At 40.0% G+C, this 27,679-nt stretch overlaps 1 protein-coding gene across 1 annotated transcript in view; it reads left to right on the top strand.

The window, feature by feature from the left end:
• Positions 1-558: 558 nt before the first annotated feature.
• ERICH3 (glutamate rich 3) overlaps positions 559-27,679 on the top strand; it is a gene marked incomplete at its 5' end in the record, with an annotated part of 125,378 nt that continues 98,257 nt past the window's right edge. The window contains 8 exon segments of the mRNA XM_084242345.1: positions 559-577; positions 1,036-1,073; positions 1,075-1,140; positions 1,142-1,158; positions 1,160-1,186; positions 1,188-1,212; positions 1,216-1,273; positions 1,276-1,324. Of these exon segments, the coding sequence (XP_084098471.1) occupies positions 559-577; positions 1,036-1,073; positions 1,075-1,140; positions 1,142-1,158; positions 1,160-1,186; positions 1,188-1,212; positions 1,216-1,273; positions 1,276-1,324 (299 nt within the window).

A 27,679-nucleotide genomic window follows, 5' to 3' on the forward strand; every position in this document is an offset into this window, starting at 1 on the left:
AATGAATATATAATAAACATTATATAGAATAAAAACAGAGATCTTTATATCTCAAAAAAAAGTTTAGGATAACAGAGATGGAGAAAGTTGTCACAGGAGAGACCAATAAAGGATGCTGGTAGCAGATGATGAGAGTTTGAATGTAATGCTAAGTAAACTGGCCTCGGATGTGCTCAGTGGGCAGTTGTGACATATAGGAAGGTAGGATGTCATTAATGATCACCCTTCCCTTTTTGAAGTGTGGCTGAGATAGATGTCCACGGGATGTTCAGTCACCATAGTTTTGTCCAGCCCTTCGCATGAGGAAACTGAGGTCAGAGATCAAGTCACCCAACAAAATTCTGAGAAAACAAGAGCAGAACTAGGAATAGCTCATCTGAATCCACTGCTTTCCACTTCCTCCACTCCAAGGACCCCTCATTCAAATCCAGGCCTCTTCATCTAGGGCTGTCTTCTACACCCTGGATCCAAATACAAGCCGATTTCAGTGCTCTTTAGAGGGTAACTGCATCTCTCCTACCTTGTGAACTTCAGAACTTTCAGCTCTGCCTGCGGGACATGGGCACGTCATCTAGGAGTAAGGATGGGCCTTTTCCAAGGAGGAAATGAACTGATTGCAGTATCTTGCTGATGTAGAAACAAAATCAAAACCCAAAGCAGATTGAGAAAGATTTGTTTCTTCCCTTTGAATGTGCAAACTAGGTTCTGTTTTACAACTGGAAAGCAGCTGCATCACACTGTTAGCTGCTGCCTTCCCTGCTCTTAATACTTTTCCCTCTGCCACTATCCAGCCCTTTCTTCCCCAGGGCCTAGCAGGAAGCACACCAACCTAAATAGGGGTGTGTGTGTGTGTGTGTGTGTGTGCATGCACGTTTGCCTGTGTGCGTGTTTTTAGACTACAGGTGCCTTGGGAACCACAGTCCCAGAGCAACAGAACAGGACCGGCCTGGGGGCTCGGGTCTCCTCCCACATCGCGGCCCACAGAAAGGGCTACAAGCTGAGCTTCGCTGTCAGCTTCCCCAGGCTCCCTTCCAGCCGCGCCTCGGCTTCTGCAGAACCCGGGAGCTCGCCTTCTCTCCTCCCTTAGCAACCAGGAGGCTGTGGATACCGCTAAGGGCTGTTGGCCCGGGAGGCTGCGAGTAGACCGGCGTTGAGAGGCGGCGGCCTGGCCCAGGTGCCCCGCGCAGGCGACCGCAGTGCGGGGCGGCTCGTTGAGCAGGACTGTCGCGGCGCCAGCGCGCACCGCGCCCCACGCACCCGCCCTCCGCACCTGCGCGGGTTCCAAAAGGGAACCTGCAAAAATGAGCCATTCTCACCCCGCTGGGTAAGTGTCTACTGGAGCTTTTCCACGCGGTGGCAGGTGGCGTCTGCAGCCAGTAGCCCCTCCTCCTCCTCCCCCTGGCCGCGGAGGGAAGGGGCGAGAGCGGGAGCGCGACAGGGAGGGCTGGGGCCTGAAAGCAAATAAAACGGATTCTGGGTTGCAGAGAGGATGGCAGAAATCCCAGGTTTCCTATTGCCTCCCTCTCTTCCTCGCTTCTTTCACCCACTTTCGCCACCACCCCCGCCCGCCCCCCATCCCCCCGGAAATTTTCACTCTGAAAGGATTAAAAAATGGATGTGAAAAACGCATATATTAAGCAAGGACGTTAGCTGGGATCCAGAGAAGCCGGTGTTGGGGAACACATGTCTTTAAATGCAAAAGGAGAGGTCACCAAAATATGCATTCATTTGGGGACTAAGAAAGAAATTTTCACTGTGGCTGCTTGCATACAAATGAGGTTTGAGTTGATTTGACCATAAGGCAACTTTCATTAGGAGGGGTGCCCCCTTTTTCAGGGTTTTTTTTATGCCCAGTCTCAAAAGGCTCATCCTGGGGGTCCTTTAAAAGTGTTTTGACTTGGCAGGTGGTGTGACACAGGAAAGGAAGGAGAGAAGACGTTGTTGCCCATGTGTTTACCATGATCTCCCGTGGTTTTGGCAGGGTGACTCCTCAGAAGGCAGAGTGTGGCAATTATTCAATCTAGTCTACAAAGTTAACGCAGCTATTACTGCTTGTTGGAAAAAAAAAAAAAAAGGTCTTGGTTCTTTTATTGGAAGGGGAATATCCAATTTCCTTCTAAATTAAACAATGTAATGCATATTAGATTTTTTTTTATTATGATACATCTAGGAAGCAGATAATATCCTAGTTGATCTTGCAACTAATTTGAGGACACTTTCCTTTTTAATTGAATTTATTGCACATTTTCAAGAACAGCAAATTAGCAAAGGACAACATATTTAAGATCATTTGGAGTTTGTGATGTCTGAAATACCACATTAGTTGTTTTGCTTCAGGTTTATAGTCAAACTTAAAGATTTTACTTTTTAATGAATTTTCTGAGTGTAATGACATAAATGAAAATGCACTGATGGCCTAGAAGGTGTCATGTTGGAAGTCGGTTTCAGAACTTTTTGGAAAGTGATGTACCTATGACTAACCAACCTTTTTATTTTATCTCACATTGAATTTACTTTAGCTGCTTTGATGCTTTGATGCTGAACTCCTGTGCAGTGTTAGCTAGCCGTGGGTCATATGGGGTGTAAGTGGCACTCTTTCTGCAGCTGCTGTTTGCGGTATGTCCACATTCAGCAAAATGAATGTGTCAGTCATGGTTGTCTTCCTATGTTTTTCAAGTTTTTGGCTAAGTTAGAATCCGATTAGACCATTTAATCATCTATTTTAAAATGTGGAAAACCTGTAGCTGCTTATTAAATTGTGCATGATTAAGATTTCAGAAATGGAAATGAAATTTTTCTGAATTTCCATTAGTTCCAGGCACATGAAAAAAAGAGGAAAATCTGTGCTCTGGTGAAAGAATTTGCTTCCTGTGCTCTTCAAGAGAGGTAGTAAAACGGCATCAATAATTTTGCACTAAAATTGTAAGTTCCTGGAAAGCAGACCCTGTATCTTATTAATCTTTATGCCCCTTTTAACTAGGAGAACATTCTGCATAAAGTTCAACAAATGCTTCTTGAATGAATGGTGTAGGGTTAGGATGGACACAGTGCAGGTTTTCTAATATCCAGCGGACCGGGTAAAGGAGGAATAGGAGTCCTCAGTGGTTTTGCAGGGTTTTTTTTTCTTGGGATTACCAGGTATATGGCAGGCAGGGGTGCTGGGGGGCCGGTAGGCTGGCAGGACTCCCAGCCTCCAGCAGGTCTTCACTCTGGGCTCTCCGGCCTTCTCTCGGCTTCTGCTGCTCTTGCTTCTTTCTCAGCTTCTCTTTTGATTTCTGCTGGCGTCCCCATGACGCCGCCCTTAAAAGCCCAGTCTCAGCCCAGGTGAATCCCATCTACCTATGCCCACACCCTACTCCAGGTGCCCGCCATCAGGCATGCATTCAGGACTGCAAGGATCCGTCATCTATCCTGATGGCAGGAGGGCAGAAAAGCCTGACATTTATCCTTACCCTACAAATGGTATATTCTGATCGTATCTGCTCAGGTATATGTATTTCACAGGTGAAAACCATATCCAAGCTAAACATTTAGTTAAGTGCTAACAGTGTCCCTGGATCTAATCCAAGGTTGTATGTAAAATACCTCATTTACTCTTTCCGTTCACTCTGTAAGGCATGTTCTGGGCACCCTCATTCTCACAGGTGAAGAAACTGAGAATTGAGGTATTGGTAAAGGTCTCACAGATCGGAGGGGTTGGGCTGCCCTACAGACAGGCAGTCTTCCAGAGCCTCTCATGGCCAACAGCTGATGTGTGTGGGGGTCATAAGTGTAAAGAAATTCTTATCCATATCAGACCAACATCTGATGTATAGAACTACCTGGTAGTTTGATATATAATTAGAAAATAATCTTGTAGTAGGATGTGTATAGCTCTTGTTTTTCTTCCTATGAAAACAATAAGCATAATGACTCTAAATGCCTTAATATTCAGCCAAGAATAAAATTATTAAAATGGCTAAAGTTTCTCCCTGAATATGTGTTTGTCTGGAAATTATATTGGTGACTGTGGAAATTATGAAAGTTTCCACAGCAAATTAAAGGTTTCATTAAAGCTGAGAAAGCTTTCTATCATTACTGACGCAGTTTGTACTTATTACATTTTAAGGAAAGGTGGTAACCAAGTGCAGTTGTACAATAAAACAGAAATTTTAAATCTCTAAATGCCATCAATCAATACATGATGTCTTGATGCTTTCTCTTGGTGCTTCCTTTTGAGTTCCACTGCTTAATTACAGCATGAACACTTGATATAAAAATTGCAAAGGGCCTGTTCTGACTCTGCTCAGATAGAGTTTGGAGTAAATAAAAATGGTCTTAAAAACTTCTGCCAAAGATTATAATAGAGTCTTTGAATCTGAGCTGCATTGTAATTTGGGTAAAGTCAACTATAAAGGACTGTTTCTGGCACTGCCATTTCTGATACTGGTTCAGAATGGAAAATTTTGATTGATTATCCCTCTAGTTTGCTGTATCTCAGCCCCTCTTGCTATTTGTGTGTGTGTTTGTGGGTTGCACACAATACTCCTGGAGGCAGAATGGGGATTTTCTAGCTCTCAGTCATGCATGAGGATAAAATGATATGGCTCTTCTGGCTCCTTCAAAGGATCATCCCTGAATCCATGTGAAGTTGGCTCCCTGTGTGAAAGTTATGCTGGGCTCTAAGTAGAGATAGTCACACTCATTCAAAAATTTGCTTTTAGGAACTGGAAGAACAGGGAGCATTATATGGGCTAAAAATGCAGAAGCTGTTGTATATTTGAAAGGATTGTCTGAAGGTCTAGTGGCATTTTGTTTGTGTAGGTTTATTAATTTACACCCTTTTTTTAATGTAAAGAAGTGTTTCTGTGTGACAGAGTATACTGGAGTGTGGTATAGAAAGAATGTACACATCCCTGGTACTCCCTGATAAAACAAACCTTCTTTAACAAAGGTAGCATAAAAATTACCATAAGTGAAATTGTCAATTTTTAGATAGTTCGATGTGCGTATTTAAAAGAGACAAAAAATAAAAATCCTCCTACTGTGTTATTTACAATAGGAATGTCCGTCACACTCTGTATCTGCCTTCTTAGCAAAGTGTAGTATTTTGGGGGGCTGTTATAGCATCCTGGTGTTGATCACAACTCACACTCACCACCAAAATTATCTCTGTCATGCAGAATGTCATACATGAAATTATTAAATATATGAATTCAAGCTGGGCAGTTTCTAGTCACACTCCTGTTAAATATTAGCAACTTAATTAACTTCAAGGAGAAAATTGTTTCTGGTTAAACAAGTTGAATGGGAGCTTTTCATTTATTTTGACTTCTTTGATCATTTTGTTATAGATTCTGCTTTTTGTTTTTATTAGATGCAGTACCTTCTCTTAACATTCCATTTGCTTAGCAAATCTGTTCACATAAATAGGTGGAAATGAAAAGGGATATAACATCACTCAGTTCTTTGAATTCCTTCCTTTATATGCCAAAAATCATCAAAAAATATTTTTGATGGTCTATCAAATGACAACTTGACTAGGTTTCCTTTTAATTGTGTTGAAAGCAAAAGAATGGAAACTACTTTCAATTGTTTTTGTCGCCCAGTCATGAAATTTACTTGTTTTGTCACCATCTATATGATACTTCAACTTGTCCTTTTGTTTCTCAGATACTTTTCTAAGTTCTGAATACCTTAATAAGACACCAGAAGGTCAGACGTTTGCCTTTCTTTTTGTAAAGATGATTATAAAACGAAGTGGATGGGTATAGATCAATAACATTTGAAAATGAATTTTCAAGCTGATCGTTATGGGAGAATACAGTGAAAAACTTGAAAATCTGGAAACTGACCTATCATTGAAAACTATTTTGCCTGCGTTCCTCTAGGAAAGTCTTCAGGTATCACAAAGTGTGTGCACATTCCAGTTTATAATTGGCAACCTAGAGAACAGTGTTCCCTCAGATGCAATCTACTGTAGCGTTCCACTTCCTTTCTCTCTTTTGAAGAAAGGCATTTCTAATAGAGAGGGTAAGCAGGGACACCCCAACTTATTATTTTTTTTATGTTTATACTTTTTATTTTATTTTATTTTTTAATTTTAACATTTATCATTTTTTACCTTTTTTTAGACAATATTTACTTCCCCCCACCCCCTCAGATTGAGGCCCCATAGAATTTCCTTCCCCCAGGAACCTGTGCACCATCACCACAGTCCCCTCCCTCCCTCTCACCCCTCACCCTCTTCCTCCCCTGCAGGATGTCTCTGGTTTATAATTGTCTGTTATTGCTTTGTTGTATACCCAACTTATTTTGTTTATTAATATTTATATAGAATTTTTTTGAAAAATGAGAAAATAGAACTTCTCTTACCCTATTTTCAACTCTAAAATCAACCTCAAATAATTTGGACCTGGGATATTTGTATATTTTCAAGATTCTGTGTTACCAGAAACATCATTTTCAGTGAAAAGCATGGATTTTGGGGGCCTTGGTGGTGGCACAGGCAGTTGAGCAACGCGCTGTGAAGCTGTCTGCAGCCTCTGTAGTGAGGGTTCGATCCCGGCAGGCCGGCGAGAATCCCACATAGTGCAGCAGACCTCTCCTGTCTCTCCCCTGCTCCCCTCAGCAGTGTACTTCGTCAGTCTGCCTGTTCTGTTCCCTGCTCTGTCTCTGGTGAATCCTCTCACACTCCCGTGCATCTGGCCTGTACCCTGCTCCTTATATAAAATTAAAAAAAAAAAAATCCTTAAAAAAAAAAAAAAGAAAAGAAAAGTTTGGGTTTTGGAAGATAGTACTCAAACAACCTGCTAAACTTTAGTTACTAATTTTGGTACAAAGACATGAAGTATACAGATTGAAACATTCAATTTCCCCCTCTAATGGCTAACTCTCCTCCTCATGCCAATAGTTGCCAATAGTGCATGTTTTGGAATGATCCAATAATTGTCAATCATTTTTAAATAAATTTAGGTCAATTAGATAGGGGTAAAATTTATAAAAAGAACTCTAGGATTCAAAAGTTTTATTGATTTACAAGTTACAAGCACCTAAAACTCAAAATCCCAAATGATATGTTATGAATATGATTTATTGTTTATGAAAAATGGATAAGGAAAGGGAACTGGATCAGTTGAGTCACGTTTTAAAAAAGTCACATGCCAAAAATGTATGTGAATGGACATACATTTATGCTTTCAATTAAACTATATAATAAATATGTTTCTATAGTTACCTCATAAACATAATATTTTATTAAAATGATCAACTACTAGTTCAGATTGCATTGAAAAAGATTTATGCAGTACTCACAAAGGAGAATTATTTGAATATGGAGACATTGCATTTTGATCTTTCTTGCATTAGCTTAACACTGAAACTTCGTTGAAAACATTACTGAATAGTGTGATATAAACAAAATCATATCTATTGTACTTCATCACTTATATTTAAAATAATTTAGGTTATATTTGACTATATAGTATATTTGCATCATCTACTGACTAAAAAAAAACAACCCAAATGTAAGTAGAACACTCTTATACCTCTGGTTTCTAGCTGAGCAGAAACCATTTGATTCTTTCAGAAGCTCTAAATCACTCTCTTCTGGCAAGAGTTCCAATTAGGGAATATATCCTTCAGTGACAACATCAGTGCTGCGAATTGTTGTATCAGAAAATATATTTGGATTAAAAGAATTCACCTGAGAGCTTGCCTTTCTAGATTAATGCTTTTTGGGAGAAAAGAGGAAAAGATGTGACAAGCTCAGTAGATGCAGCTTGAAAAATCATGACTTACTGAGATTCTGTCCATATTAGGATTAAAAAGTTTTTTGAAAATTGGTGTCAAATCATTGCTTTTATAGTGAACCACAAGAAATGTACTTTAAAAGTGAAGAACATTTCAAAGTGTAGATGTATGGATCTGGATTCCTTCACAATTTCTCATGCTCTTGTGGCTCTCCCTTGCTTGCACTCTTCTTGTCTTCCTGGCTCTTTTGTATGGTGACTCTTTGTGGTCTATTGGTAGATTACTGCAAGGTGCGGTTTCTTCTGTCAGGTGTCTGAAAACTCTCATTGGGGAGTTGTATTACCCATTCCTTCTCCATCCCAACTACCTATATGTGTGTGGGAGGCTCCAGAAGGCATCTGTTCCTTTTTTGATATATGATCAGTGATCTCTTTCTATTATATTTGCCAGCATAGACCATTCAGACTCAAAGTGTAGCAGTTTTGGTCCTGTGCACCTAGGCAACATGTTCTGTACATCTCTGTCTAATGTCACCTACTTAAATCGGTCACCTTTCAGGTCATACATGTAATGGACTGAAATATGTCTCCCCCTCCTTATTCATATGTTCAAGTCCTAATTCCCAATCCCTCAGATATGGCTATTTTTAAAGGTAGGGTCATTAAAGAGATGAATGAGGTCAAGGTGGGCCCTAATCTAATATGATTGCTATGCTTATATTAAAAAGAGGTTGGGACACAGACATGTACACACAGAAAGACTATGTAGAGATACAAGGAGAAGATGGCTTCTCTGAGCCAAGAATGAGGCCTGGAAAAATGGATAAGGAAAAATCTTTCCTTGTGACCCTCGAAAGAAACCAACCCTCTGACACCTTGATTCTGGACTTTCAGCCTCCAGAACTGTGAGATGGTACATTTCTGATGTTTAAGTGACCTTTAGCATAGCAGCTGTGGCACTCTAACAGAACCTTTTTGCAACTGTACATGCTCTTTATTACTTAGTGCTGCAAAGGCTGAAGATTTTTTTTTAAAGATTTATTTTTGCATACAAGAGCTGGGGTACAGGCCAGAGGTACGTGTGGGGGTGAGGATTCACCAGAGACAGAGTGGGGAACAGAATGGGCAGACTGACCAAAGTACACTGCTGAGGGGAGCAGCAGGTGAGTCAGGAGAGGTCTGCTGCACCATGTGGGTAGCTCCCTGGCTGGCAGAGGATTGGACTCATGCTGCAGAGGCTGCGGATATCTTCAAACCTTGTATCTTAACCCTTTGCACCATCAGGGAGGCCCTGAAGATGATCTTTATGAGAAATGCAGAGTCACTGAGTATAAGTGATTTAGCAGCACAAGGTCATAGGGAGTGGAGATTAGAAGTAAAAAATTCAAAAGTGATATAAAAGTTAAAGCAAAGAGAAAATATGATTAAAGGACCAGTGAGTAGAAAGAATTGAGATAATAAGTCAATGATCTCTACCAGTAAAGACTGAACTTTTCTTTTATTAAGTCTGATTAGTAATCAAATTACTCCCCAGCTCTCCTTGTCTGACACTAGTTGGGATAGAAAATTGAACATTTTAAGCGGATGATCTATTTTTCTGTGGCTGTTATTGTTTTCTTATAATAATAATAAACATTTATAAATTAATGAAATTTCTTAGGGCAAAATATTGAAGCAAGGAAGGAAACAGCAGGGAGCTAAACAGACAATATGAATTGCACATAGTAGTTATGAAACAACATTAAAAACTAAGGATTTTAAATTGAATCATAGTGTTTTATAGTAGCAGTTAATTTGGCTTTCTCTATATGCCATAGATTGTAATATTTCATATTTGTGAATATTATGTGTCTCTCATACTAAGAAGTTGTCTGTTTTCATAGCATGCTCCAAGATATTTATAATATTATTGTTTCTGTTGTTTAGTTTCAAATAAAAACAATCTGTTGTAAGTTAGAATAATAGATTTAGGAGAGATCTGAGATCTGAGATCTCGGCACTAGAACTAAAGTGTTTTTTTTTTTTTTTTATTTTCCTCCTTGTACTTATCTGTATTTTGAAAATTTTCTACTTTGAGAAAAATACAACAAAACAAATCAAAATTGCTTAAACTCCTACCATCCATAAATAATCATAGTGGACATTTTTGTCACTTTCTTTTTCTCCATTTTCTTGTAGTTTATTTCTCTTTTTCAAACTAGCCTGACAAAGCTACACTGTTTAAAAAGCTGTTCTAAGACTGTACTATAAATACTATTAATATTTATTGTGATAATAAGTAATATAGCAACAGACTATACTGTTTTTAAAATTATGCCAGCAAGTGCCATGTGGCTCTATCCCCAAAGCATCCTAATTGTCTTCATATTAATGTTTATAATCTACAAACTCTTTGAGGGTGAGGCCATATCTCTACATTTTTTCATCCTCTATGTATTCCCAGGACTACAGCTTGAATTTAACTCAATAATTGCTGATTTATGTCTCCCATCTTATTGATGATTTATGATAAATACCAAGAGTATATTCACTTATTCATTCAATTAATATATTCACGTATTCATTCATCTAATATTTGCTGAATGCCTACTATGTATTAGTTACCCAACCACTATATATATATATTTTTAAAGATTTCTTTATTTATTTATACAAGCACTGGGTACAGTCAGAAGTGCAGGAGGGTGAGAGGATTCACCAGAGCCAGAGCGGGGAGCAGAACAGGCAGACTGACGAAATGCACTGCTGAGGGGAGCAGCGGGCGTGGCAGGAGAGGTCTGTGCTCCATGTGGGACCCTCGCTGGCAGCTGGGAATGGAACTGGTGCTGCAGAGGCTGCGGGCAGCTTCACAGCCCAGTGCTCAACCTCTGCGCCACCAGGGAGGCCCCCAACCACTATATTAAGCACGTACTCTGTTCCAAAAATTCATTTCACAGAAATTTATTTGAGATCCTGAATACACCTGATAATTATTTTATAAAATATTTCTAAAGTCACTGACCTTTACTGAATTTTGCTGTCCTTGGGGCAATGTGGTGATTGTATTAATTAGGAATAATAATTCAGCTTTAAGTTACAGAAAGCCAAAGTAATGTTGGCTTAGCATTTTTTAATTATTTCAGAAATAGTCTGTAGCTACTTGGGTTCTATTCTGTTTTGTTTTGTTTTTGTAATATTGGGACCTGGGTCTTTATTACTACACTTTTCTTGGTGGTAGCAAGATGATTACCCCAGATCCAGGCATTGCTTATTTATAAAAACATCCAAACAAAAAAGAACAATATGGATATTTTTTTTTAATCAAGAAGAAAAATATTTCCAGAACTTTCCAGTAGATTTTTGTTTATATCTCGTTGACTCAAACTGTATTAGTAGTCATGCCTACATATGGTAGAGGGTGGGGAACTATTTGCCTTTTTCAAACTCTACTGTGGGAGATAGGCATGGAAGGGTTTGGAATGGTATCTGTTAGTCAGTCAACAACCCAGTTACTTTAGTGATTAGCTTCTAGCTCTGGACTTCAGAGTTTGAGTTTAGATTTGCCACACAGCTTCTGTATGAACCTAATCAAATTCTCTATTAGCTCTCTAATTCTTGTTTTTTTCATCCTTGTGGAAAATATATCTGCTTTGTACATTTTATGAGGATGAGACGAGATACTTTAAAGCATTTAACACAGGACCTGGTACATAGTTAGGTGTTAATACGACAACTTAGTGCCTGGTAGCTTAGTCATGAATGGTACATATGTACCCAGATTTCTGTAAGAAAACTTCTGTTGGCTATAGAGTTGGATTAATTGGACAAGGCATCCTGGAGAGATTAATTTCAAGAAAGAGTGTTGAAGGAGAGGGGGAAACATAACACATTATATATATGGAAACATTTAAAGAATGCAAAATGTTCTCACATAGTATTATAATCACAGTCATCATTAGCAGGTCTATAGTAGTCCTTTATGTATTTGAATAAATGAGACAACATTAAGGGCTTAGTCAATTCACATGTTCCAGGGAGCAGGCAAAGATGGTATAAAACCAAGTACAAAGTGAATATCTTTAATTTGGTTTTGTCTTTAAGTTCTACTACTGCTTTCTGCTCATATTTTAGAACTCCAAATACAATACTAAGTGTATACATTAGTGCTATTCTTTTTAAAGTGAAAGATTTTTGCTTTCAGTTCAAAGTTAGAACTTAGTTTCAGATTTCTGATCATCTCCTAAGCCTTTATAAAAATGAGTCTGGGGCCTCCCCTGGTGGCATAAGCGGCTGAGTGCTGCGCTGTGAAGCTGTCCGCAGCCTCTGCAGTGCCGGTTCCATCCCGGGCAGCCGGGGAGGGTGCCACAAGGGGTGGCAGACCTCTCCTGTTGCACCCGTTGCTCCCCTCAGCAGTGTATTTTGTCAGTCTGCCTGTTCTGTTCCCTGCTCTGTCTTGGGTGAATCCTCTCACCCTCTGGCGAATCTGGACTGTACCCTGGTTCTTGTACAAATAAATAAATAAATAAATAAACAAGCAAACAAACAAATAAATAAATAAATCTTTAAAAAAAGTGAGTTTGAACATCTATTACACTTGAAATCAATAGTTTGAAGTCTACCTCAAAATGCCAACAAATAACTATTTCATTATGATTCATAGGGATTTACATAAGGTTGTCACTGTAAAATATTTTGTTCTTATAAATTCTTCTTTCCTTTGAGTCAAGCTTGTGACTTATAGTCTTTTAACTTAGATTGGAGTCTTCCAAAACAAGCATTTAGGGGGTGGGGACGGCTGACTTCTAGCTGCAGTCTGTGAAGAGGGGTCCTCAGGGTCCAGCTCAGGAAAAAAAGGAGGAAAATTTGAAATTTCAGAGCCAAATAAAAAAGTATGGAGCAGGAACCAGATCTTAAAGGAGTATTTAGAGGCAGGGGACCAGAGAAGTCAAGAGACAGGGCCCAAGGTATTTAGAAACTGTAGTGGGGAATGTGGACCTAGGTTAGAGCATTTCAAAGGGGATATGAAACAGGAGTCAAAAGTGTCTGAAGGATTGGGACAATCTGAAAATTGTCTTTCTTATTTTTGTGTGTTCTCAACAAAAATGAATGATGTTCTAAAAAGAGTCAATGTTCCATTAAAAAAGAATGTAAGATAAGTATGCTCTAGTGGAAAGAGGGGTATTCTTGGAGTCAGAAACCTATGCATTTGTACCTCACTCGTGCCTTGTGTGAATTTTCTCTATGCCTCGATTTCCCCTTTCAAAAAAATTGAACTAGGGGGCGGAGCAACATGGCGGCGAGGAGACGCTGCAAGTAAGATCTCCCATTAAAAAAAGTTAATAGGGAGGAAAAGCTGCAGGTCCCAGTGAGAACTGGGACACGGAAGATAAACGGACGACTCCAGCAAACTGCCAAAGAAGAAAGTTGCCATAAAAGAGGACCAGAAGGGAGGGAAGCGCAGAACCCTGCTCCCTCCCCCGCCCACAGAGGCGGCACTCTCCGACCCGGCAGAGAGGAGGGAAACAACAAACCAAAAGGGCCAACAAGAACAAAGGACGCAGCAAGCGGGACTGTGAGTGGAAAGGAACTATTGCAGCCACCACACCCCATGAACGGGAGCTGAGGCGAACCCTGCAGGATTCGCCGCTGCAGTGAGCGAACGGCTCCGGGCGCCATTAGAGAAGAACAAAGACCCCGGGAGACGCGCACACAGCCCAGCTGCTGCCGGTAAGCTTGCTCGGAAAAGTGGCGCACTCTGCGCACTTGAAAAGCAAGTGCAGACCAGGATCTCCGCTGCCCAGGTCCCCGCGCCTGCGACCTAGGCTTGCTGGGAGACACACGGAGGTCCTCACTGACGTGAAGGTCCCTCCCTGAGTAAGCAGGAACCAGGCACCCAGGCACTGGAGCAGTGCAAAAGGCGCCATTCCCGCGCCACTGAACTGGGCTACAGCCCGCGTCCTGGAACTGAGGGCTTTGACCTGAGACCGGGGCACGAAAATTCGGGGCGTGGGTTCTCCACGACGGTGGGGCACAAGGCAGACACAGCACCCCAAAGCTGTTGAGGTGTACCCTACCATTCCAGCTCTGTTCCCTGTCCCACGGGGTGGGGGGAGGCGAAAAACAGCCCCCCAAGGACAATAGGAGAGCTCTCTGGCGCCACCTAGCGACCAGGAAAAAAAAGTCACTAACACCCCATAGAACAGGAAATTTCTTAAGACTGCTTGAAAAGGGCAGAAGGCTTCTGGAGGACCCAGTGGCCAGCCGGGAAGTTATTCCATGCCAGGCCCCTTCCGACCAGCAGTCTGAGCCCACAGAGGGAGCAGGCACCCACGTCCGGGGCAGACCAGGTGCGCAGAAGAGTGTGCCTGAAACCGGAGGCGCAGGGACAGCATCCCGCTTCGCCATTTGAGAACAGGGACATTTCTTCAGTAAAAACTGCCTAAAACCAGCAGAAAGCTCCCCCAGAAGACAGAGATGGCTCCTGGAAGAGCCAGAGGGGAGCGGAGAAGTTCACCCAAGATGTCAGTCAGTCCGAGCAACACAGTGTCCCAACGCATATGACAAATTAGAAAACAGACAGTAGGGAGTAGAAGAACCACACGCAACCTAACAACTCCTCAGGAAAGAAGCACACCACAAAAAGAAAACCACTCCCCAGATTGCAACGACAGCAACTTGGAAGAACTTCTGAGCCTTCCAGAAAGAGAATTTAAAATTGCCATGATTAAAAAAGTGATAGATCAGAAGAAGGAAATTGAGTCCCTAAAGAGGGAAGTAAAAGAAATGCAGGAGATCAAAGAATTAATGGAGGAACTAAAGAACTCCGGGAAAAGCAAGGAAAGCAGAATAGATGAAATGGAAGAACAAATAAGTTCTCTTGAAGACACAGAAATAAAAAGAACCAAAACAGAAAAGGAAAGAGAAGTACGAAGGAAAAAGAATGAAGAAAGACTTCGGGAACTATCTGACTCCATGAGGAAAGGAAATATAAGAGTTATAGGAATTCCAGAAGGAGAGGAGAGAGATGTAGGAACAGAGAAAATATTCCAGGAGATAATTGAAGAGAACTTCCCAAATGCGAAGAAGGAGCTGAAAACTGATATACAAGAAGCAAGAAGAACACCAAACTTCCATGACGAAAGGAAAAACACAGCAAGACACATAATAGTAAAGCTCCCAAGATTCCAGGACAAGGAAAAAATAATGAAGCTGACAAAGGGAAGAAACAGATAACATTCAAAGGAAAACCAATCAGGCTGACATCAGACTTCTCTGAAGAAACACTACAGGCAAGGAGAGAGTGGAGGGACATAGTCAGCAGACTCCAAGATAACAGATGCCAACCAAGAATACTCTATCCCGCAAAGCTCTCTTTCCTCCATGAAGAAAGAATATGGATCTTCCCAGACAAAGAGAAACTCCGGAATTTCATTATGAATAAACCCCCACTCCAAAAAATACTACAAGGAATCCTAAAGCCAGAACCTCAGAGGGACGAATAACAACGAAAGAAGACCAAAAAAAAAAAAAAAGTTATTAAAAGAATAAATAAAATCAAAGGAAAGACAAACATAATGGCAAATACAGATGCTAACATATCAATATTAACTCTAAATGTAAATGGACTAAACTCTTCAATAAAAAGACACAGAGTTGCAGCCTGGATTAAGAAACAAAACCCAACCTTTTGCTGTCTCCAGGAAACACATTTAGCTACAAAAGATAAAAATAGGCTCAAAGTCAAAGGATGGAAAACAATCCTACAAGCAAATGGGCCAAAAAAGAAAGCAGGAACAGCTATACTTATATCAGATAAAACAGACTTCAAACTCAAAAAAATAAAAAAAGACCCCAATGGTCACTACATTATGATCAAGGGGACAATACTTCAAGAAGAAATAACACTCATTAACATATACTCACCAAACGAAAGAGCACCAAAATATATCAGACAACTGTTGTCCTCTCTGAAAACAGACATCAGAGAAAACACATACGTAGTGGGAGACTTCAACACACCACTATCAACAATGGATAGATCAACAAGACAAAAAATAAGTAAAGAAACTAAAGCTCTAAATAAGGACCTAGAGCATTTGGGCTTAACAGACATCTATAGAACACTAAACCCCCAAAAAAACGGAGTACACATTTTTCTCAAGCGCACACGGATCATTCTCCAGGATCGATCACATACTGGGGCACAAGACAAACATCAACAGATACACCAAGATTGAAATCATACCAACCATCTTTTCTGACCACGAAGGCATCTAACTAGAAATAAATCATAAAAAGAAGGCAAGGAACTATCCTACCTCATGGAGATTAAAAGCCACACTACTGGAAGACCACTGGACTAACGAGGAGATCAAAGAAGAAATTAAAAAATTCTTTGAATTGAATGACAAGGAGGACACCAATATCCTAAATGTATGGGATGCAGCAAAAGCAGTAATAAGAGGAAAATATATAGCAATAGAAGCTCACATCAAAAAACAAGAAAGAACTCAAAGAAACAACCTAATCTCGAAGCTCAAAGATCTAGAAAAAGAACAACAAAAAAACCCCAAAACCAGTAGAAGAAAAGAAATAATAAAAACCAAAGCAGAAATAAATGAAATTGAAACTAAAAAAACAATCCAAAAGATCAATGAAACCAAGAGCTGGTTCTTTGAAAAAATAAATAAAATAGACAAACCCCTAGCCAGGCTCACAAAGGAAAAAAGGGAGAAAGCACAAATACACAGGATCATAAATGAAAGAGGAGAAATCACAACGGACACAGCAGAAATCAAATGAATAATCAGTAACTACTATGAACAGTTATATGGAAACAAGTTCAACAATCTAGAGGAGATGGACAAATTCCTACAACTCTACAATCACCCAAAGCTAGATAAAGAAGAAATAGAACACCTAAACAGACCAATTACAAGCAGCGAAATTGAAATGGTATTCAAAAACCTCCCCAAAAACAAAAGCCCAGGACCTGATGGATTTACAAATGAATTCTACCAAACATTCAGAGACGAATTAGTGCCTATCCTTCACAAACTCTTCCAAAAAATTGAGAAGGAAGGGACAATACCAAACACGTTCTATGAAGCCAATATTACACTAATACCAAAACCGAATAAGGACAACACAAAAAAGGAAAACTATAGGCCAATCTCCCTAATGAACATTGATGCAAAAATCCTCAATAAAATTTTAGCTGTCAGAATCCAACAATGTATCCATAAGATAATTCACCACGACCAAGTTGGATTCATTCCAGGGGCACAAGGATGGTTTAACATCCGAAAATCAATCAACGTTATCCAACACATCAACAAAAAGAAATATAAAAACCATATGATAATATCAATAGATGCTGAGAAAGCTTCCGACAAAGTGCAACACCCATTCATGATAAAAGCCCTTGAAATTCTTGGGATACAAGGAACATACCTCAACATCATAAAGGCCATATATGACAAGCCAACAGCCAGTATCATTCTCAATGGTGAAAAGCTGAAAGCAATTCCATTAAGATCTGGAACAAGACAAGGATGTCCACTCTCACCACTGCTTTTCAATATAATACTGGAAGTCCTAGCCAGAGCAATAAGACAAGAGAAAGACATCCAAGGAATCCAAATAGGAAAAGAAGAAGTCAAACTATCACTATTTGCAGATGATATGATAATATACATAAAGAACCCCAAAATCTCCACAGAAAAACTAATTCAACTCATCAATCAATTCAGTAAAGTGGCAGGATACAAAATCAACACGCAAAAGTCAGTAGCCTTCCTATACACAAACAATAAATCTGAAGAAGAAGAAATCAAAAAAACCACCCCTTTTATTATCGAAACAAAAAAATCAAATATTTGGGAATAAATCTAACAAAAGAGGTAAAGGACCTATACAAAGAAAACTATAAAACACTGTTAAAAGAAATAGAAGAAGACACAAAGAAATGGAAAGACATCCCCTGCTCATGGATTGGAAGAATAAACATTATTAAAATGGCCATCCTACCAAAAGCAATATACAGATTCAATGCTATTCCAATCAAAATCTCAATGGCATTCTTCAAAGAAATAGAACAATTATTGATGAAATTCATATGGAATCACCAAAAACCCCGAATAGCCAAAGCTCTACTGAAAAAAAAAAAGAAGGAAATGGAGGCATCACACTCCCAGACTTCAAACTATACTACAAAGCCATAATCATCAAAACCGCATGGTTTTGGAACAAGAACAGACATACACACCAATGGAATCGAATAGAAAATCCAGAAATAAACCCACAGATTTATGGTCAACTAATCTTTGACAAAGGAGCAAAGACTATGCATTGGAGCAAAGAAAGTTTGTTCAATAAATGGTGCTGGGAAAACTGGGTCGCTACATGCAAAAGAATGAAGCTTGACCACTACCTCACACCATACACAAAAATCAACTCAAAATGGATTAAAGAACTAGACTTAAGACCTGAAACCATAAAATACATAGAAGGAAATATAGGCGAAACACTACGGGATTTGCACATCAAAGACATCTTTACAGACACATCACCCAAAGCAGTGATAGTGAAGACAAAGATAAACAGCTGGGTCTACATCAAATTAAAGAGCTTCTGCACAGCAAAAGAGACAATAACAAAAACAAAGAGAAACCCCACCAACTGGGAGAACATTTTTGCACCCAACACTAATGATAAAGGACTGATCACAAAAATCTGCAAAGAGCTGATGAGACTCAGCAACAACAAAGAAAATAATCCAGTCAAAAATGGGCAGAAGAGCTAAAAAGAAACTTCTCTGAAGAGGAAATGCAAATGGCCAACAGACATATGAAAAAATGTTCAACATCACTTGTCATCAGGGAAATGCAAATCAAAACTACCATGAGATACCATCTCACACCAGTGAGAATGGCACATATTAAAAAAACTAGCAACAACAAATGTTGGCGAGGGTGTGGAGAAAAAGGAACTCTTCTGCACTGTTGGTGGGAGTGCAAACTGGTCCAACCACTATGGAGAGCTGTGTGGAGATTTCTGGACCTACTAAACATAGAGCTTCCATATGATCCAGCAATTCCACTCCTAGGTATTTACCCAAAGGACACAGAAACATCAATTCCAAAGAGCACCTGCACCCCTATGTTTATAGCAGCACTGTTTACAATAGCTAAGCTTTGGAAACAACCCAAATGCCCAAAAATAGATGACTGGATCAAGAAGATGTGGTACATATATACCATGGAATATTACTCAGCATTCAAAAAAGATAAACACATGCAATTTGCAGCAACATGGATGGCGCTGGAAGGGATCATGCTCAGCGAAATAAGCCAAAAAGAAAAAGAAAAATACCGGATGGTCTCACTCATAGCAGGGATCTAGAAAACTTAAATAAGGGACCAGGAAAATGAATATAAGAAAGTGAAAATCAAAATCAACAAAAAACTATGAACCAGAGACACTTTTTGGGGGGTGGGGGGCGGGAGGGGAAGGATTGGGGTCAGAATGGGGTGTTTGCAATTGTATGGGGGAATATAAAAATAAAATTTAATATTAAAAAAAAACATGAAATCAAATTAAAAAAAAATTGAGCTAATAAATACCTAAAAGAAATATTGATACAAATTACAGACTCAATCAATGGCAGCTGCTGTATATTTATTAAGCTCTTTATGAAAATAAATGTTGCTGAAGTTATTTTTGAAAGTTTTTTCAGTCTTTATTAAGATGAACATGATGATTTGATATGTGTAAGGATAGTTAACATATCCTTCAGGTTTTAGGATTTCATTCTTTAAGGTTCATCAACCACAAATACATGAAATACATATCTCAAAATAGGCAGAGCTATCCCAAAGTAAATGGGAGGAAAGGTAGGAATGTGCTTCCAGTCCATCAGTCATTTTTTTGTTCAATTTAACTAATTTATTTCAAACAGTAATCTGTCCTTAAATTCATGAATTTTTACAAAGCAAATTAGCATTGATCAGCCTATTCAAAACCCCCCAAATGAGGTTGCCCCTTAAAACCCTGATCTGAGCAATTGAGAATTCTAATAAACATTGAAACTATGATCCATAATGTTCAACATCCTTATTCTTCATATGTAATTTGAGAATTCAGGTCAAACTCAGGTTACTGCATCATTACTTTGGCATTGACAAATGCTAGAAGGACTGGTAAAAATCTGGGTACTTTTGTTTTTTCAAAGATTGATCATTTAAAATTCAGTCAAATTGTTTAACCTTTGGTCAGATGTCCTTACTATTTTTAATCTGACTAATGAATATAAGAATTACAGTTTAGGAGCACCTGCACCCCTTTGTTTATAGCAGCACAATTTACAATGGCTAAGCTTTGGAAACAACCCAAATGCTCAAAAATAGATGACTGGATCAAGAAGATGTGGTACATATATACCATGGAATATTACTCAGCATTCAAGAAAGATAAACACATGCAATTTACAGCAACATGGATGGAGCTGGAAGGGATCATGCTCAGCGAAATAAGCCAGAAAGAAAAAGAAAAATACGGGATGGTCTCACTCATAACAGGAATCTAGAAAACTTAAATAAGGGACCAGGAAAAAGAATAACTATAAGAAAGAAAAAAAAGTCAAAATCAAAAAACAACTATGAACCAGAGACACTCTTTGGGGTGGGGGGAGAGGGATTGGGGTTAAAATCAGGGTTGCAATTGTTTGGGGAATATAAAAATAAATAAAAAAAGAATTACATTTTAGGGGAGTTGGAAGATTATTTTAAAGAGGTTGGTTATGCTGCCTCTTTTCCCCAAACATGTACTAATTATTTTTAGTGTTTTCCTCCTTGGTGGCTGGGCCATTTGTTTGTTTTTTAAATTTAACTGCTCTCTATATCTATAAAACCGTATATTCTGGTACCAAGTATAAATAAAGGTTGATCAGATTTCTAAGCCAAGACAGCTCCCTAAAGTTTATTTGACATGTAATTTGTAACTGATTTAATTGATAGTTTAATAATACTGTAGACTTCGAATTCTTTTTATTGCACTAAATCTCTGGTAAATAATCAGTTTATAAATTTCAACTCAAGTACTTGGACTCTGTGGTATTTCCTCTTTCTGAGACATTTGGTACATGATGTTCCCACTTAGCATGAGTCTGGCTGCTACTTGTGCTACCATTTTCTTTTTTTTTTTAAAGATATATTTATTTGTGCATACAAGAACTGGGGTACAGGCCAGAGGTGTGGAGGGTGAGAGGACTCACCAGAGACAGAGTGGGGAGCAGAACAGGCAGGCTGACTGAAATACACTGCTGAGGGGAGCAGCGGGCGAGTCAGGAGAGGTCAGCTCCCTGGCTGAGGATAGAACTTATGCTGCAGAGGCTGTGGATAGCTTCATAGTGCTTTGCTTAACCCCTTGCACCACCAGGGAGGCCCTGTGCTCCCATTTTCACCCATGCACATTTTACTCTCTCCAACTCGACTTGTCACACATGACCAAGTTCAGATTTCAGTTCTCTCAGGAGTACTCATCCTGTGTGGGCATAGTTCACTAATTTGTGAGATGGATAATGACCTGACCTGCAGGATGTTTTGAAGATTAAGTGAGGTCATGCTTGCTAGGCACAAATAAACAGTAGCTGTTAGGATTGTAGCATATCAGACTGTCCTGCCTTCAGTTCTTCTGTTGTGATTGTCTCTACCTTGAGGGCAGGGACTGCACTTACACAATTTTGTAACCTATGACAACAGGCCTGGCACCTAGTAAGCACTCTGTATTTGCTGCATAAAAGAATTGTATTAATCACTTTCTTGTTTAGTACAGGCATGCTGATTACCCCCCCCCTCACTTTTATCCTCTGGCTTCTTTTTTTTTTTTAAAGATTTATTTATTTATTTATTTTATAAATAAAGAACCGGGGTACAGGTCAGAGGCACGGGAGGGTGAGAGGATTCACCAGAGACAGAGTGGGGAACAGAACAGGCAGACTGACGAAATACACTGCTGTGGGCGAGGCAGGAGAGGTCTGCTGCGCCATGTGGGACCCTCGCCGACCGGCCAGGATTGAATCCCTGCTGCAGAGGCTGTGGACAGCTTCACAGCGCTGCGCTCAACCGCCTATACCACCAGGCGAGACCCTATCCTCTGGCTTCTGAAGCACAGTGGGGTTCCTCCATGCTTCCCAGGGACTCTGGATGTGGTGTCAGGTACTCTGAATGTACCTGACATGCACATTCACATGCAATAGGAGTAGAAACAAGAGTTCAGTTTGTGGCAGATGGAGTTTCTGACAGGAGGATAGGGTGAAAATATGGACCTTGATACTCCCTCATCACTGGACCTTTGCATATGTTAATACTTCCTGGAACAAGACTGACATCCGTACCCTTATCCCTCTCTCATTTACTTGACAATTGTTTGGTTTCCTTCTGTTGGTTCAGACTATTTTATTCTTGATTTTTTAAAATTTTCCCTCTGTAACTGGAGACTGAAGTCCAAGGCTGTTGCAGGTGGCTTCCCCTGGAAGGTGGTGCAGCTGAGGTTGAATAGCCCCAGGTAAAATACGAACAAAGTATCAGTTGGGGTGGGACTCTGATAAGAATACAAGGGACTTCAAAGCAGCCCCCAGGATTCAGCTTTCCGGATTTAAGTGTTTTTGGATTTTCAGTGTTTCTGGGGTCAGCCATTTCTGCTACCACCATGCTGATCTTCCAGAAGGTTGTTACAGGCCTCCGAATGACAGCAGCCAAAGTCAGAGAAGAAAAGTTCAGAGGCTTTGCGGGGAGCGGAGAGACTGAAATTGTTCCCAGATTTTCTGCTGTTACAGCCTGAAGGGAAAATGAAAACCTAGAGTCCAGCACCTCACTGAGCTGCGTGAGTGTGGGCCTTGTGTCAGGTTGTTTGGCTAGCAGCTGCTGTTTCCAATGTAGCTTGTATGGTGCTGTGCTGGTTTATCTCGGCAGCTACGGTGGGCATCTCCTGTTGTGTCTTTTGCTGTCTTTGTGAGTTGCATTTTGGTTTATAATCTGGCTGCCACATGTTTCAGGCCCTCAGTGGTGGGAACATACCATCTTGGAGGCATGGCCTTTTATTTGGAATAGGACTTAAAAAAAAACACTGGATACTGCTTCAGTGAAGTAAACAGCCATTTGTGGCCTCAGTGACTCTTTATTTACCCTTGTTTGTTAAATTCATTATTGTTGTTCCCTAAACCTGAGTAGTGGTGCAATTGTGTGCACAGGTGAAGAACTCAAAAGTGACCCGTGGGGCCTCCCTGGTGGCGCAGCGGTTGAGCGCTGGGTTGCGAAGCTGCCCGCGGCCTATGCGGCGCCGGTTCGATCCCCAGCTGCTCCCCGGCCACCGGAGGAGGGTCCCACATGGCGCGCAGACCTCTCCTGCCGCCCGCTGCTCCCCTCAGCAGTGTACTTCGGTCCTTCTGCCTGCTCTGCTCCCCGCTCTGGCTCTGGTGAATTCTCTCACCCTCCCGCGCTTCTGACTGTACCCAGTGCATGTATAAACAAAACAAACAAACAACCCAGCAAACAAATAAATAAAGCATGCCTCTATTAAAAAAAAAAAAAAAAAAAAAAGTAACCCGTGAACTATTTGGGCACCATCCGTGGCCAGTTTTAGTGCCCTGTGTTATCCCTACTCCCAAATTTCCTTGACGTGCCTCCTCTGTGCATGGTGTGATTACTCTTTTCAGAGCACAGGAAAATGTGTATGTGGTCATTTAAGAGTAAAGCATTGCTGTCTAAGTACTGCATGTTAACCTAAATAAGTCAGAAGGAAAAATGTAAATACTTATAGGTGGAATACAGAGAAACCAAACAAAGATTCAAGAAAAAGACAGAACTTGCAAACTTACCACAGATCTGAGGCATACATTAAGGGAGAGGGAGGAGGAGGGGTCAGTACAAGGGAGGGAAGAGTACAAGGGACTGTGGTGATAGATCATGGTGCTGTGGTGGTGGTAGACCTACAGGGACTACATCTGAGGGGACAAATCAAATACTGTGCAAAAATTAACAGCAATGAAAGAAAATAATTAATTAAAAAAAGAGTAAAGTATTACCTTGCATTGCACTACATAGTTACTTTCGTTAACTAATTAATTCTTTATTTAAAAAAGATTTATTTATTTATTTATGCATGCAAGAGGCTGAGTGAGTGCAGGCCAGTGTGGGGGTGGGGGGTGAGACGATTCACCAGAGACAGAGTGGGGAACAGAACAGGCAGGTTGACTGAAACACACTGCTGAGGGGAGCAGCAGGTGATTCAGGAGAGGTCTGCTGCGCCATGTGGGTTGCTCCCTGGCCGACTGGGGCTCGAACTCGTGCTGCAGAGGCTGCAATTGCTTCATAGTGCGGTGCTTAACCCCTTGCACCACCAGGGAGGCCCAACTAACTTTATTCTTAATAGAGATTTATGGGCAAAGCACTCATCTTTCTCCCCTTTTACAGATAAGGAAACCAATGTTAATAATTGTTGAAACCTATTGAATAAAATTGGTAATAGAAAACAATCTAGATATTTCTGATTCTGGATGGTGGGGAAAGCAGACAATCTACTTGGTCAGATGATCTTCCAAATGATATAAAATAGCATGACTTTTTAAAAGAACTTGTGAAATTAACAAGCTATGATGGGCAAAAATGACAGACATTTCACTGAAATTCTTTATTGTAACTTAATATCCCCCCCATATGATATATCCAATATATTTGGAAAATGTGGCATCTACAGCACCGTTTTTTTTTTTTTAATCAAATTCACAACTGCTGGTGGGATGTGTGCATTAGCTATTTCTTGATCATTGACAAATAAGCCTTGTATCTATAATTGTCTACCATGGTTATTATCCTGAACTCAGTAAAAGAGCCCAATATTAAATTTGAAAACAAAGCTAGCTTTGGGAATTATGGCTCTCTAGATGTGCACAAAATCAGGCTCAAAATTCTTTTAGTATGTTTGACTTTTGTTTAAAGTAATTTGAGATTTACCACATAACATTTCAGGTTAGGTTATGACAAGGAAAATAAAAAAAGAGACTTCTCAAATATAAATCATCTATGACATAAAAACAGCAATATATGTATGATTTTGTGATGTTTTGTACTCTCACTTAGGTTAATATGGTTGAATCTAGTGTGGTATTTATGAAATAAAGACGATTACCTTCATATTTTAGATTTCAAAAAATGTTCCCTGCTCCCCAGATTTAACTCAGACTTAGATTTCTGATTCTTACTACATTGTCACAGTTTATGAACTAGACTAAGGCTTTGACCCTGTCAAAATATAAATACTCCTGCAAGAGGGAATGTATTGTGATTAACACAGAGATGTACAACCCAGATCCACTTCAAGTAAGGACTTGCTCTCCATGTGTGGAGATGTGGTTTATACACCTTCCAGCTGTGAGTAGCTTCAGGATTTGCCTGGGTTGGTGAGCATGGAGGGATATAAAGACTTGGCCATTTCAGATTAGTACTGGGCAACTCCAAGAGGCAATACATGTTCCAGGGATCCCCCCTAGATTGGCCAGGACTGGTTTGGTCTGTGTGCAGTTTGACTTCTTCCTCTACTCAATCCTGCTTCCCCTCTTTCCTTTCAAAGATGTCCTTAATAAACATCTTACACTGAACCTGCACTTTAGAATGTGCTCTGAATAATTCTGATAATTGCTTTCCTGAGAGTAGCTGAATATGGGAAAGGAGTACAAAAAGGCAGAGTCTAGGAGGAGAAAAGCATGGAAAGAGGATGAAGAATCTGACAATGCCAGATGGCTTGTACAGACAGAAGGATTGTCAATTAAGAGTAAGAAAGGGTGGGCCTCCCTGGTGGCACAGGTGGTTGAGCGCCGCACTGTGAAGCTGTTCGCAGCCTCTGCAGCACAGGTTCTAACCCGCCGGCTGGCGAGAATCCCACAAGGCGAGGCAGACCCCTCCTGTCTCACCCGCTGCTCCCCTCAGCAGTGTATTTTGTCAGTCTGCCTGTTCTGTTTCCCACTCTGTCTCTGGTGAATCCTCTCATTCTCCTGCGCATCTGGCCTGTACCCCAGTTCTTGTATAAATTAAAAAAAAATCTTAAAAAAAAAAGAGTAAGAAAGGACATATGAAGGGAAAGCTGGGCTCAGGGCAATCTTTGCTTACTTATTAATTTTACTTAAACCGGTTCTGGATATCAGAATATATAAATAGAATAACATGGAGGTTTTTCCAGATCCTTTCTAAGAGACTATACTTTTCCTTTCTAGTAACTCAATAGATATTGACAATTAGTAAAAAATATGAGGGTCTGCCAAAGTAACGTCTTAATTTGTACATTTCAAAAATATGTTCTAGGCATTTTTCTGTGTTTCTGGAATACTCGACCTTATGAATAGTACAAAATCAATGTCCACATGGAAGTTAAAATATAGAGAAAAGGCAATTATGGAACCTGGCTTTATAACTTCCAAAAGATAGTGCTCAGATTTATATGCACCTCTTCCTAAGAGGATAATGACTAACTGCATTTTGAAGAACAGATAGGGAGAAATAGATTACAAGTACTGCCTCCAAGGAAGGTTTTTCTGTCAATGGAGGAAGTTAAATATGGGAAGAAATTACTCATGGTGGAAATCTTTAAGAAGTAGTTAGTTTTACCTGTATAGTATTATTTCAGTTTGGTTTGAAATCGATGATGGGAGGGAAAGTATATAATCCATGATAACATCTAACATTTTGAACATTTATTATCTGCTAGCTAAACTGCTAAGTGTTTTTATACATACTGACTCATTTAAAGCTGAAAATGACTTTCTGAAGTACACTATTATTATTTCCATTTCAGAGAAAGATAAAAAGGCATGGAGAAGTTTAAGTACCCGACCCTGGTTGCTGATTTACTAAAAAAATCTAGTTAAGATTCAAATTTAACTATCAAACTTGAGAGGTCAGACTCTCAAGTACCTTACTCTGACTCCTCAAGACATAGCAGGAGGTTTTGGTGTTAAAAGAAAGGAGAGTTGGAATAATCTGGTCATGCCAGTTCCCTGCTTAAAACCTTCCACTGCTGAGACAAAACCAATCAGTTCCAGGAGCATGAAGTACATGATCTTATAGGCCACTCCTTTGATTTTTAAACAATGTCTTTTTTTTTTTAAAGATTTATTTATTTATGATTACAAGAACTGAAGTACAGGCCAGAGGTGTGGGAGGTAAGAGGATCTACCAGAGACAGTGTGGGGAACGGAACAGTCAGACTGACTGAAATACACTGCTCAGGGGAGCAGAGGGCGAGTCAGGAGAGGTCTGCTGCACCATGTGAGTAGCTCCCTTGCCCGGAATCGAACTTGCCTTGCAGAGGCTGCACTCAGCTTCACAGCAGTGTGCTCAACCCCTTGCACCACCAGGGAGGCCCTAAACAATGTCTTTTTTTATGGTGCCAAAATATCCTCCCTGTACTTTCACTCATTGTTTGTGATGACCGTGCCTTCTTTGCCTCTTCCATGAGTCCACCACTCACTGATCTGACCCCCTATTTCTTCTCCAGGATGAGCCCTGCAGGACCTTTGAATGTGTCTCACAGATTACAGTTCAGTTTAATGGGCAAAGCAGAATAGTTACTGATTTAAATCTTCCATCTACCTTTCCATGGATATCTAACCTCCTTATACCTCAGTTTACTCATCAGTGAAGAGGGAGGATAATAGTATTTCACAGGATTGTTTTGAGAATTAAAATATATAGCACATGTCTTATAGAGTGTACACTACAAAAAATTTAAGTGCTTAGTAAATACTGGTGATGCATATGATTAGTTTATAGAATTTTCCTTTAAGCAACTTCATTATCTTGCTTAGTTTGGAAATTAGTTTTCTATTATTACATATATTTTTGAATGGCCATGTTTTTTTTTTCTTCTGTTCAAAAATGTAAAATTCTAAAGTCTGCAGAGAAATGCTTGAAAACTCA

This window comes from Talpa europaea, assembly GCF_964194135.1.
Source record: "Talpa europaea genome assembly, chromosome: 9".
In the NCBI taxonomy this organism is placed as follows: Eukaryota; Metazoa; Chordata; class Mammalia; order Eulipotyphla; family Talpidae; genus Talpa; species Talpa europaea.